Source organism: Sorex araneus, chromosome 11 (genome assembly GCF_027595985.1).
Source record: "Sorex araneus isolate mSorAra2 chromosome 11, mSorAra2.pri, whole genome shotgun sequence".
NCBI lineage: Eukaryota > Metazoa > Chordata > Mammalia > Eulipotyphla > Soricidae > Sorex > Sorex araneus.
The window spans coordinates 29,282,626-29,296,540 of NC_073312.1; the positions used below are offsets into that span (position 1 = coordinate 29,282,626).

Here is a 13,915-nt window from a genome sequence, read left to right on the forward strand (position 1 = left end):
TGGCCATTCTCAGGGTGCCATATAGGTTGTTGGTTCTGAAATCCATTTGCATAGGCAAGTGCCTTCCCCACTATACTATCTCTCTGGCCCCACATTTTTCTTTTTCTCTTTTTCTGGTTTTTGGGTCATACCCAGTGACACTCAGGGATTACTCCTGGCTCTGCGCTCAGGAATTAGTTCTGGTGGTGCTTGGGGGACCATATAGGATCTGGGGATTGAGCCTGGGTCAGCAAGACAAGCACTCTACCTGCTGTATCACTTGTATCACCTGTCATCCTGTTGGTCTTCGATTTGCTCAAGTAGGTGCCAGTAACGTCTCCATTCGTCCCTATCGCGTGCTAGTGTAGCCCACTGGTATCTGCTTGCTCCAGGAACAGACAGAGCTGAAAATGGCGTGATGTGATCAATGATGCCTTCTCATTTCGGTCAGACCACTGATATCGTATTTGATCTTCTGCGCTTGCACCATCAGGTCCTCGATGGATGCTTCCGAGGCCAGCATACGTGCTTGAAAGTACAGACAGTCATTTTTAGTCTTTTTTCCTTTGGCAGTCTAGTTTGTCCCTGAGATTTTATCAGCTTCTCCTTGCTCATCCTTCTTAATGCTGCCACACTGGGGGCTCTTTCTGTGTCAGGCGAATGAGGTCCATTGTTGTTACAATGGGCCTCTACCTGTTGTACGAAACAAAAATTATTTTTCTAAATAAAATGATTTTACTTCATTTTTTACTTCCTCCTGAAACTCTTCTCTTGAGGAAAGGCAATAAGCTAGGAAAACCCAAGCAAAAATAGTTAGGGCTGATATTTTTTTCCTGAAAAGAGCATCTCCTCCCTCTAGCCTGAGTCCACGATTCCTCTACCTGTCATGTGTCGGGGACCAGGTCTCTGCAGCATGGGTCAAGCGGACTTCAGGTGCAGCTCGAGCACACCATAGACCAGGTCCAACCTGGCACTTTCCAGGTGACCAAGGCAGGTTGAGCAGAAAGTAGAAATCCCCTTCTTTTGAGGCTACCAACCTAGCTCCCCACTTGAGCCAATCACCAACAACACTTGGCAGTGTGTATAGTGTATCAGAAGTCAGGTCATTGCAACATAATTCACACCTTTACCCCCCTACCCCCCAATCCCGTCCATTTCTTTTGAGCCACATCTGGCAGTGCTCAGGGCTTACTCCTGACTCTGCACTCAGGGATCACTCCTGTCAGCCCTCGGGGGATCATATGAAGTTCTGGAGATCAAAACCAGGTCAGCTACATGCAAGGCAAATACCCTATCTACTATATTATTGCTACATTCCCTAAAACAATTTTTTTTTTGGGGGGATGGAGCAATAGCACAGCGGGTAGGGCGTTTGCCTTGCACGCGGCCGACCTGGGTTCGATTCCCAGCATCCCATATGGTCCCCCGAGCCCCGCCAGGAGTAATTCCTGAGTGCATGAGCCAGGAGTAACCCCTGTGCATCGCCGGGTGTGACCCAAAAACCCCCCAAAAAAAACCATAATTTTTTTTTCTTTTTCGGTCACACCCAGAGATGCACGGGGGTTACTCCTGGCTCTGCACTCAGGAATTACTCCTGGCGGTGCTCAAGGACCATATAGGATACTGGGAATTGAACGCAGACTGGTCGCGTGGAAGGCAAACGCCCTACCTGCTGCGCTATTGCTCCAGCCCCCTAAAACATAATTAAAAATTTTTTTTTATTGAATCACTGTGAGATAGACCCTTACAAAGATGTTCATAATTAAGTTTCAGTCACACAGTGTTCCAACACCCATCCCTCCACCAGTGTACATTTCCTAGCACCAGTGTCCCCAGTCCCCAGTTTCCTCTCATCACCCCCCCACCCCATGAAATTCTTTTTTTTTTTTTTCTTTTTGGGTCATACCCGGCGATGCACAGGGGTTATTCCTGGCTCGTGCACTCAGGAATTACTCCTGACAGTGCTCGGGGGACCATATGAGATGCTGAGAATCGAACCCGGGTTGGCCGCGTGCAAGGCAAATGCCCTACCCGCTGTGCTATTGCTCCAGCCCCGAAATGTAATTCTTGAGCCACCTAGGGAACCCACTTTTGTGATGGGAGTCACTTCTCCCCCCTGCAGCCCCAGGAGATCCTCTACCCTTGAGTTATTCCCACGACCCTGATACTAATATATTATGACGTGTTATGACGTGGACATTCAAATGTCATCAAAGGAAGCGCCAAACCATGTGGACAGTCCAGGGGCTGCTGGGCTGTGTAGCTACAGGAGGGAGCCCAGGCTGCTATGGCCATTGTAGCCACTGCTCTGGTGTTGTGACTCCCACACGGGGACACAATTTTTGCACCGGATGGCTGGATTCTTCGCTGAGGGCACGCACCTGGCAACTCAGGCACATTCCCTCATCTACATGGACTGCAATTTCCTGCGGCCAGAGTCTAGTCCTGTCTACCTTGCGTGGGTACCCAGTCAAACTCCGAAAGAGTTGGGCCAGAGAAGACCACCTGGACCTTGGAGTTCAGTATCTGCCTCGTGAGCAATGTATGTTAGAGAGAAATGCCATGACATCCATGGAAGGGAAGACTAGAAAGGAAAGAACCAGAAGACCCTCCATCACGTAGAGGAGGACAGCAGGGAAGATTTACGCTGGAACATGGCGCCAAGCCTCATTCAACTGCTCAAAAACTTGAGGAGCTGCTAGCCTGGTCCAAGGCCAGTGCTCGTTCCATCCCCATCGGTATCTCCTGCACCTGAGTTTGGCCCTTGAGCACAATTTGTTACCTGCTGTGTTCTCTCCAGCTTGAGAGATGGAATTTTTAACATTTTTTTGTTTTGTTTTTGCTTTCTGAGTCACACCCGGCTATGCACAGGGGTTAACTCCTAGCTCTGCACTCAGGAATAACTCCTAGTGGTGCTTGGGGGGACCACGTGGGATGCTGGGAATCAAACTTGGGTGGGCTGCGTGCAAGGCAAACGCCCTACCCACTGTGCTATCACTCCAGCCCCCAAGAGGTGGAATTTTTAGAGTGAACACAGTACCTATAAAAACAAAACAAAAAGCAAAGCAAAAACCACAGTAGGGGCTGGAGAGATAGTACAGTGGGTACGGTGCTTGCCTTTCTGTGGCCAACCCAGGTTCAATTCCCGGCAGCCCATATGGTCCCCTGAGCCCACCAGGAGTGATCCCTGTGTGCAGACCCAGGAGTTAGCCCTGACATTGCTGTGTGTGGTCCCCAAACAAAAACAGAAGAACAAACAAACAAAACACAGTTTAGTGTTTGTCTCTTGACAGATGGTCGCACCTAATACCGAATATTTCAAAGGATGTTTTCCTCTCTTCCCCAGTCTACTGTCTGTAAAGCCTCTATTCAGTGCTGCACACAAGCATTCCCATTTTTACAACAGGGTTCGGCTACGTGGCACTTGTCATTTCTGGATGCCAGATTCTGGTGCCTCCAACTGGAAGTACTGGTAGGCAGACATGTTGGTATTGCATGCGAACACTGTGTAGAGCATAGTTTACCTTAAAGTGTGTATGTAATATAGAATGTGTATATGTAATATAGAAAAAGAAGCCATTAATTTAGAATACCTTGCGTTGACTTCAAGGTATCAGAAGGTTGGTAGGTGTTACCTTAATTTTTTTTTGTTTATTTACTTTTATTGAGTCATTGTGAGGCAAAGTTGTTCATGATTGGGTTTCAGTTCCACAATGTTCCAACACTTCACCAGTGTACATTTCCTGTCACTGGTTTCCCAGTTTCCCTCTCACCACTGTTCCAGCCTGCTTCTATGGCAGAGACTTTTCTCCTTTCTCTCTCTCTCTCTCTCTTCCCTTTTGGGCGTTATGGTTTGCAGCAGGTATTGAAAAGTTATCGTGTATATCCTTCGCCTCCTCCCAGCACTCTCTGTCCACATTGCCCCTCAACTGTGGCAGTTTACTTAATTTCTTATCGAGTTACATATATAACTGAGATTTATGTAATACATAGGGATAGATGTGCATAGTTATGTAAGCGATGTGTCTGACACACATGTGATCATAGCCAAGTGGGTCTGGGGGTGTGAAACTGCAGTTAGTAGACTACAGGCTAGTTGAGCATCCAGCTAGATGCATTTTCTGGTAGGTATGCATCAATTCCTCACTCTTCCTGACTTAGATTCTGAAAGTTGGAAAAACTGAACATATTCAGTAAAGCCTTTCAGTTAAATAATAATAATAATAATAATAATAATAATAATAATAATGATAATAAACCCAACTCCCCACAAGAACAAACAAACATAATGTCATGATCATAGGATGTAGAAGGAATGGCAAGAATAAAGGTGGAGACCAGAAATATGCTTGAGGTTAGATAATGGGGGCATAAGCAGGACAATGTTAATATATAGAAACCCTATCAAATGAGGTCTGGAGGCTAAAAGGGCACACATACAAGCATAAATCAGCAAGCTATGGGCCCCAGCAAACCTCCTATCTCTCATGGAAAGTGATGCTTTCTGTCCCTTTAGTGAAATTAAGAGATCCTCCAGAGATTATGTAAGGAGTCAAATTTTTTTGTCTTCCTTTGTTTCTGTTCTGTTTTGGGGTCACATAAGAAAGTGCTCAGGGGCTATTCCAAGCTCTGTGTTTGGCGGTAACTCTAAACAGTGCTCGGGGACCATGTGGTGCTAGGGAGTGAGCCCAGGCCTCCTAAATATGAAGCATATTCTCAGCCTGTTGAGTTAGGACACCAGCCCAGTATATATTAGCCTTGGATTCAGGGAAGCGTGCGCAGATCTTGCCATGAGCACACCCTTCTTTCTTTCCTCTTTGATGTTTCTTTAGAATCAACCCAGTTTGTTGCTGGAACAAGTCACTGCTTTGATTTGAGCTCAATATGTGCCAGTCCTCCTCTTCCACTTATTCCTTCCTCCAATTCTCATCTCCTTTTCCCCTCCTCCATCAAAGCTCGGTGATGGAATTTGATGATAATTCCAACACCCTTTCTGCCTCTAAAGCTCAGAGTCTACTGGGTAGATAGATGCATTTACAATGATATTTATGGCAGACTCAAGCCCTTGGTTGCTCCCTAGCTGTTCCTGGGGTCCCTGGTCTTCTTCCCTTTGCCATGCTCCTAAATTCTTAGGTGCTTGTTTTCTACTTTGGTCTTTAGTCCTCCATCATAAAATTAATGATTTTAAACCTTTAGAAGCTTGAAAACTTTGTGGCTGAAAGCCACTAATCCAGGGATGTGGAGGGGTGGAAGAGAGGGAGGGAGAGAGAGAGAGAGAGAGAGAGAGAGAGAGAGAGAGAGAGAGAGAGAGAGAGAGAGAGAGTACAGTAGGTAAGGTTCTTGCCTTGCATGTGGCCAACACAGGATTACTCTACTATACCACAAGTGGTTCCCTGAGAAGGGCTAGGGGTCACTCCTGAGTGCAGAGCCAGGAGAAAGTACTGACCACCTCTGGGTGTGGCCCCCAAAACAACAAAACAAAACAAATAAAAATAAAGCTACTGTTCTAAACTGTCTTCCGTGATTTCTGGCTTCCATGTTCATTTTGTCACTTTTATAAACTCCTTGAGGACCAAGGCCACTTTCCTGTGACCTTTTGTTCAGCAAGTCTGCTGGAAACAAGATGACTTTGTGAACTTTCACGAATTCCTGGGGCATAGCCATGCTTATCACCAGGCTAGCAATCAGTACCTTGATGGGGCAAGAATAATTTCAGGGGAGCCGTGACATGCGTGCAGAAATAGGGTGTGCAGGCTTGAGGGCGTGGGAGTATTTTTTCAGCACTCAGCAGTGATACTTGCTTTTAATCAGAAGTCACAGCAGAACAGTTGTTCATGTGGAGAAACAGTCGCCAGAGTAACTTATTAAACTGTAACTAAGAATGCGAGTAGGGCGGCTGGAGTGATAGTACAGCAGGTAAGGCGCTTGACTTGCAAGCAGCTGATCCAGGTTCAATCCCCAGCATCCCATATGGTCCCCTGAGCATCACTAGGAGTGATTCCTGAGTGCAGAGCCAGGAGTAACCACTGGACACTTCCTAGTGTGGTCCCAAAACAGAAACAAAAACAAAGGAGTGTGAAGTATGGACCTTATTACACAGTCATCAAGACAGATGCACAGTGAGAACAAGGTGAGTAGCTTTTGTAGTGGTCTGTCATCCTATCACGGCTAATGTTTGCTGGACATTGCACAGCTAAGCAGTTTTTCAGAGAGTATCTCACTTCATCTTTTTAAGGCTCTCTGAGAATGATTATCCTTGATGTACAAAAGACAAAATTAAATTTAAAAGTCTGGGTGGGTAGGAGACTTCCAATACGTATTCAGGGGCCTAGGGCTACTTTTATTGACAATCAGTCAACAAAGTTGACAGTTCAACATAAGTCCTGAGCATGTGGTACTTCTTGGGCCCTGCAATACCGGGGACCATCAGGGCCACTGCTGGAGCCTCCACAGGGACCCTTGGCAATGCTTAGAGGACTGTGTGGTGCTGGGTGTTGAACCTAGTACCTCATACATGCAAGGGAAGTGCTCTATTGCTGAACTATATCCTTAGACCTTTTGTGTGTGTGTTCATTTATTTATTTTAGAAGGGGTCATGCCTAATAGTGCTGTGGGCCATATTATGCTGAGGATTGGACTCAGTGAACTCTAGCATTTGAGCCACATTCCAAGTTCCTGTTATAATTATTTATTTGGGGCCAGAGTGATAGGACAATTGTAGGTCATTTGCCTTGCATGTGGCCGACCTCGGTTTGGTCCCTGGCACTCGATAAGGTCCCTCAAACACCACCAGGAGTAATTTCTTAGTGCAGAGCCAGGAGTAACCCCTGAGCACCTCTGGGTCTAACCCAAAAAGAAAAAGAATTTATTAAAAGGTTACTATATGCCAGACAGGAGTTGGGAACTCTTATATTAAACGAATGGTGACACAAACAACTTTATAATTATACGTGGTCACCCTGGCTAAGAAGGAAGAGGAGAGTGATCTGTGAGTTTAGTAGAACTGATTTGTACAGTGGGGACCTAAGAGGTCATGAAAGGCATCTGAACCACTGACAGAGAAGCTGAGGTCCAAAAGATGATAGTGAAAGGGGGTCAGACAGAAACAGTAAGAGTGCAAGGGCTCTCGGACAAGAATTTATGGAGAAAGGGAAGCACATGTATGTAAAACTTAGTGAAATAGAACCTAGGAAAAAAGGAAGTCAGAAGGAGAAATCTCCAGCATAGAACACAGGGCCAGAGAGATGATGGTGCAAGTAAGGTACTTGCCCTGCACGTGGCCAACCCTGGTTTGTTCCCCAGCACCCCATATGGTTCCTGGAGCTCTGCCAGGAGTGATCCCTGAGTGCAGAGCCAGGAGTAAGCCCTGAGCACTGTTGGGTGTGGGGCTTTACCTCCAAAATAAGGGAAAAACAATACACAAAATATAAAATGCTTTAAGAAAGAATTAAACCTTTAAGAAGTCCTCACATTTGCTGCCTCTGTTAATTCTTTTCCAAAGACAGGAAGGACAGGCTTAATTATGCTTTTCTATTATACAGGATTGAAGCTCAACCATTGACTTAAATTATGCACCTTTTGCTTTCATGGTTCACACTAGTGAGGCAAACTTTGTGACTTATCTTGAAGGCAGAGTGGGAGCCGGTGGAATGATTTTTTTTCCCCCCTACCACACGCAGCGATGCTCAGGGTGTACTCCTGGCTCCGAACTCAGCAATTACGCCTGGTGGTGCTCAGGGGCACAGTATGGGGTGCTGGGGTGCTCAGGGGCACAGTATGGGGTGCTGGGGATAGAAGCTGGGGGCCAGCTGTGTGCAAGTCAAAACGTCCTATCTACTCCCTCTCCGGCTTCCTCCACCAAAGTCATTCGGTTACACCCTGTCTGCCTCTTCATTCCACCGACCCGCCCCCCTTCCCACACCATTTCAAAAACGAAATTTGAGCGTGGGCTTCCCAAAAGCGCCTCAAAACCAGAAACCGCAGCTCCGGGGACCACGTCGGGGCAGGCTCTCCGCCTCCCCTTTCTTTTCCGCGAGGACTAGGGAGCAACCAATGACGGTTGGCTTTTTGAATGGACCAATCCCATCAGGGAGCCGAGCGGGTTGGGGGCGGGGAACACACTAGCCAATCCTCGAACAGAGGCGGGCCGGTCTTAGCCAACCCGGGGGGAGGGGCGGAGCCAGGGGGCGGGGCGGCCGCGAAGTTCGCTGACTAAGATGGCGGCTGAGGCTGGGCGCGAAGGGGAGGTGCCGGCCCGCGGATCCGGCCGGAGGTGAGCCGAGCTCTGGGTCCAGCTGCCTAGGCGACGCGGCCGTGGGCTGGCCGGGCTGACGCCTTCCCCTTGGGTCACGGTGACACAGCGGGGGCCGGGCTTTGCGCCGTCCTCGCCCGGCGTTCCGCACTTGGCGCCTGCGGGGGCCAAGGTTCTCGGGCGGGGGGCGGGGGGCGGGAGGCGGGGGGGCGGGCGCTGGGCGGTGTCCAGCCGGGGTCTGGTCCAGCGGATGCTCCCGGGAGGGCCGCTCGCGGCAGGCGCGCCCGCTGGGGTGGACACTGCCCGTTGTTGAGGCTGAGACTCATCTCCAGGGCGAGGGGTTTCTAGCCGAGCGCTGTTGAGCAGGTCGCCCAGGGTCCCCCCGCCCAGCCCGGCGCTTTCTGGGCAAGGGTGTGAGTGGTCCGACGTGGGCCGAGGCCCCCGGCCACTTGCAGGGCAGGTCTCTTAACCGTGGAAGGGACTTGTGGACGCGAGACCTGCCCCCCGTGGGACGTTTTAAGTGCAAAAACCGCGTTGTCAACTGTAGGGACTAAGTCGGACGGGCGATTCTCGAGAGCGTCTTCACCTTGTTTTAACTCCAGTTAATTAGTAACTCCTGCTTCCACTGCTCCAGCCCCGGGGGAACACCGTCCTATGAATCTATTTCAATTTAATATCTTACTTGCTACTTTTAGATACCCGTATATGCAGCATCATGATATGGATAAATACACATAACGTATATATATATATGTTAGCACAGCAGTAGGGCGTTTGCCTTGCTCGCTGCTGACCCGGGTTCGATTCCTCCGTCCCTCTCGGAGAGCCTGGCAAGCTATGGAGAGTATCTCTCCTCGCATGGCAGAGCCTGGCAAGCTCCCCATGGAGTATTCGATATGCCAAAAACAGTAACAACAAGTCTCACAATGGAGATGTTACTGGTGCCCGCTCGAGCAAATTGATGAGCAAGGGGATGACAGTGATACAGTGATATATATTTAGGGCCACATTCGGCTGTGTTCAGGGCTGCACTCAGAGACTATTCCTGATGATGCTCAGGAGCCTAATGTGGTACTGAGGATCTCAGGTCCGCTTTGGGCAAGGCAGGCACTTTATCTGCTAAACTATCTCTGAGGCTTATGCTATATATATATATATGTATATATATATATTTATGTGTATGTTTCTGGGGCCTGGGACTGCTCCTAGGGTGTCACACATGCAAGGCTTGTAATATACTGCTGCTGAGCCATACCCCCCAGCCCCTTCTTAGGATTTTATTCCAGAGAATTTTCAGGGTTGAATGAGACAGCCCTTTTAAGGCTTTTATCCCTGAACCGAACAGTTAATGCCCATTCAATACATGATAGATTTTTCTTTTCCTAGTGGAACAACTAAAGAACAGATCAGAGGGATTGCCATTTTATTTAGCCATCACTTTATTTTTTTTTCTCTGTGTTCTTTCCTAAGTGGGCACACAGAAAATTAGCATTTCTCAGAAATGTTTTCCAGATGTTTTTGTCCCAGCCTTGAGACCTTAGTTGGCCTGTTTACATATTTATATCTTTCTTTTTCTTTTTGGGTCACATCCGGCAATGCACAGGGGTCATTCCTGGCTCTGCACTCAGGAATCACCCCTGCTGCTGCTCAGGGGATCGTATGGGATGCTGGGAATCGAACCCAGATCAGCCGTGTGCAAGGCAAACGCCCTACCCACTGTACTATCGCTCCAGCCCTCTAATTTTTTGGGGGAGGGGCATACCTGTCACTTCTAAGACATAAAATACTACCTTGGTGGTCATAAGTAGCGAATTATTTTTTTGCCCTTCAGGTATTATAGTTTCTAATGTTCTGTTAGTAGTGTGGCCCTTGTAGTCCATAAAGAAAAAAATTGTCTGATTTGTACAGATTGATATATATTTTGCATGTTGAGTGAAAATAAAGGATCACTTAGAATTCCTTTTTCTTCATTATTTTAAGTTCCCTCAACACTGTATCACTGTATCACTGTCATTCAGTTGTTCGTCAGTTTACTTGAGCGGGCACCAGTAACGTCTCTATTACACTCAGCCCTGAGATTTTAGCAGCCTCTCCTTACTTGTCTTTCCCAACGACTGGAGGCTCTTTCAGGGTCAGGGGTATAAGACCTATCGTTACTGTTTTTGGCATATCGAGTATGCCATGGGTAGCTTGCCAGGCTCTGCCGTGCGTGTGGGCGGGATACTCTCGGTAGCTTGCCAAGCTCTCTGAGGGGTATGTATATATTTTTTACTTTATTTGGGCTATGAATATGCCATAGGGAGCTTGCAAGGCTCTCCTGTGCGGGCAATAGACTCTTGGTAGCTTGTCAGGTTCTCCAAGAGGGAGAACAAGGCTACTAGATGTTAACAAAATAAAAGATATTATAAGTTCCCTCATAATAATTAAATATCTTTTTGTTTGTGAAATAAGATTTTTTTTTTTATTGGAACTTACAAAGATGTGAGAGTAGAGAAAAAGAGGAAGTACTTGTTCAAGGGAGAACATGGGCTTGAAGAACAAGCTGAAATACTTTAATTTGCTTTAATCGAAGAGTTAAGTGCTGGGGATCTGGCTAGTGGCAGAGAGCAGGCTTTATGTGTGGCGCTCTGGGTTCTGTCTCCAACACTAACAACACCAGGAATTCACAGAGAAAAGAAATTAATATATGCACTCAGAAAGAATCCCGGAGTATACTAGATTTGGGGGCCAGTGGGCAGGGCCTTGCACGCAGCTAACAGGTTCAATCCCTGGCATCCCATAGTGTCCCTTGAATTCTGTCAGAAGGGATTCCTAAGCACAGAGCCAGGAGTAAACCCTGAGCACAGTTGAGTGTGGACAAAAAAAAAAAAAAAGAAAAGAAAAAAGAAAAAACACTTAATTTTGATCTGTGGATAGTAAATACCTCTTCTATTTTTGGCCTTAGTCAGCTGGGATGATGTTTTAAAATTTAATTGCTTGTTACACTTTCAAATTACTGTCTTTATTTGTTTGTTTCTGGAGCCATAGCTAGTGGTACCCAGGGCTACTGCCAGCTTGGTATAGAGTCATTGCTGTTATTCTTGGGAACAGGAGGTGCCAGGAATCAAATCTGGACTTAGGAGGCAAGTGCTTAGTGATGCTCGGGAGACCGGGCGGGCAGAGGTCAAGCTGCATGCGTCCCAACTCGTCTGTTCTCTTTCCGGTTCCAGCTGAGTTTTCATTAAACCGATAAAGTGCTATTATTAGACAGAGAGGAAATTGATAAATAATGTCACAGATTTTATTTTAACCTCAGTATTCACTGGAGGGGCCAGAGCAATAGTACCCAGTTAACACTGTAACAACACCACGAATTCACAAAGAAAGAAAAGAAATTGCTATATGTACTCATAAAGATTCCCAGATTATATTATATTTTGGGTCTAGTGGGTAGGGCCTTGCATGCAGCTAACCCAGGTTCAATCCCTGGCATCCCATAATGTCCATAATAGTACAGTGTTAACCCCCAGAGCAAGGGGGTGCTTGCCTTGCATGGGGCCTACCAAAGTTCCGTCTGCGGCACCACATATGCTCCCCTGAGTCCCAACAAGAGTGCTTCCAGAGCACAGAGCCAGGAGTAAGCCCTGAGTACTCCCAGGTGAGTCACTCCCCCCTTCTCCCCCCGAAAAAAAAATTAATTGGTAAAGGGATCCATTATGAATCAGAAAAAGCAAAACAGAACTTCCAGGGGTAGAGGGAGGCAAAGGAATCCAGGGAAGAGATAGAACTTACGGAAAGTTGCCAGCATTTGGGGGACCCAGGTTTGCTTAGGAAATACAGGAGGCTCAGAGATAGACTGCAGGGTGCTTGCCTCCTATTTATGAGAGCCAGAACACGGGGAGAAGGTCCTGTATGCCGCTGATTTACATGGCCTTAGAGCGGTGGTCTACGCGTGCTGGTCCACAGGCTTGAATACCACTGCTCTCCTGCCTTGTTGGAACAGCCGGTCTGTGGATGTGTGCGGGTGCCTAATACAGGCCTGTGTGTAAGAAGGTCGAAGAACACTGCCTAAGAGTAAGGTTTCACAACTGGGCCCATATGGCCCCTTTTTGGCCCCCAGGTTAGGCCAGAAGAGTTACAGGTAAAAATCATGTTGATGGTGGTGGTGGTCGGGGGGCACTGCACTACACTAGGGGACCAACTGGTGGTACAGGATGGCCAAAGAAGAAAACAAGGTTAGAAGGGGGCCAGGGTTGAAAAGAGATTGAGAAACATTGCCTTAGAGTAAAGAATATTGGTTACCAAACGTGACTTCCCAAGCCTTCTTTTCTATGTATTTCTCCTCCAGTGAGCACCTTGAAAAGCGATAGAGGCCAGAGAGATAGTGTAATGGGGAAGGTGCATGCCTTGCACGAAGCTGGCCGTAGTGTGATCCCTGGCACTGCATATGGTCCCTCTGCGTCGCCAGGAGAGATCTCTGAGCACAAACCCAGGAGTTAGCCCTGAGCACCGATGGGTGTGGCCCCAAAACCAAACCCAGTCTCAGTGGACTGAAGCTCATGCTTGTCGTGAGGGAGGTCTCTGCATCCCAGGGTCTCCCTAGGACTGCACTAGTGGAAGATAGGGGTACGATTACCAGACGGGAAAATAGATGTTGGGTAGGGAAAAACAACAGATGGCTATTCTACTGTCTCTGTAATTCTCCTCTGCACCCCCATTTGTTTCAGGTTTATTTTATTTTATTTGTTAGGTTGCACCTGGTGATGCTCTGGGGCTTATTCTTGGCTTTGAGCTCAGGGATCACTTCCGGAGGGTCTCGGGGGACTCTGAGGGAGGCTGGGGATCAAACCCGGCTACACCATCTCTCCAGGTTATTTATTATGCTGGGGCTTGGGCCATATCCTCTGGTGCTTAGCTGCTATTCTTGTCTCTGTGCTCAGGAGTGACCCTGGTAGCATTGGGGATTACAAATCTGGGCCCACTGGATGGAAGACAAATCACTTTACCCCCTGTACTATCTCTCCAGCGCCCTCATTTTTGTTAGCTTTTGTTTTTTTGGTGACATCTGGCAGAGCTTGGGGGCTACTCCGGGGCCTGTCTTGGGGATTGCTCCTCGTAGTGTAGAAGGATCATTAAATCTGAGCCTCCCGCATGTAAATCATATACTTAACCCATTGAGTGCCCTCTCTGGTCCCGTTCTTTTTATACAGTAATATACAGGATATAGTAACTCAGTGGGATTAAAAAGAAAGAATTTTGTCGGATGTTCATATGTTTTATGACCTACTTTATGAACAGTGATTTTAAAATTGTGGGTTAATGGCAATTTTTATAATGGGTTTCAGGGAGGTGTCTCAGACAGCTGGAGCACTTGCCAAATCCCAGGGGCTCTCCCCACCACCACATGGTCCCCTGAGCACTTGTCTAGGTGTAGCCCTCTTTCCCCCACCCCAGCACAACGGGGTGTGACTGAAACAGCAAGCAAAACACTACGCTGTCTTTTATTGGCCTGTGGATGGATCTCAGCTGTAACCCTCTTGCTGTTTCATCCCCCGCAGCACGCATACATACACGTGCATTTATCATGGGGTACCTGTTAGTTTCAAATGATGACTGTAAGTGTTTAAAACCAAAGATTCTAAGATAGCGTAGTGCATAACACTATCAGTTACCAAATAAAAGACAGGTGATTTGTCAAGTTGAACT

At 47.4% G+C, this 13,915-nt stretch overlaps 1 protein-coding gene across 1 annotated transcript in view; it reads left to right on the forward strand.

Moving 5' to 3' along the window:
• Positions 1 to 8,173: 8,173 nt before the first annotated feature.
• The window catches only part of ARHGAP19 (Rho GTPase activating protein 19), a 61,565-nt gene continuing 55,823 nt past the window's right edge, over positions 8,174 to 13,915 (forward strand). Inside the window, exon 1 of the mRNA XM_055119014.1 lies at positions 8,174 to 8,251. Within this exon, the coding sequence (XP_054974989.1) occupies positions 8,196 to 8,251 (56 nt within the window). The 5' untranslated portion in view covers positions 8,174 to 8,195. The remainder of the gene's footprint in view (positions 8,252 to 13,915) is intronic.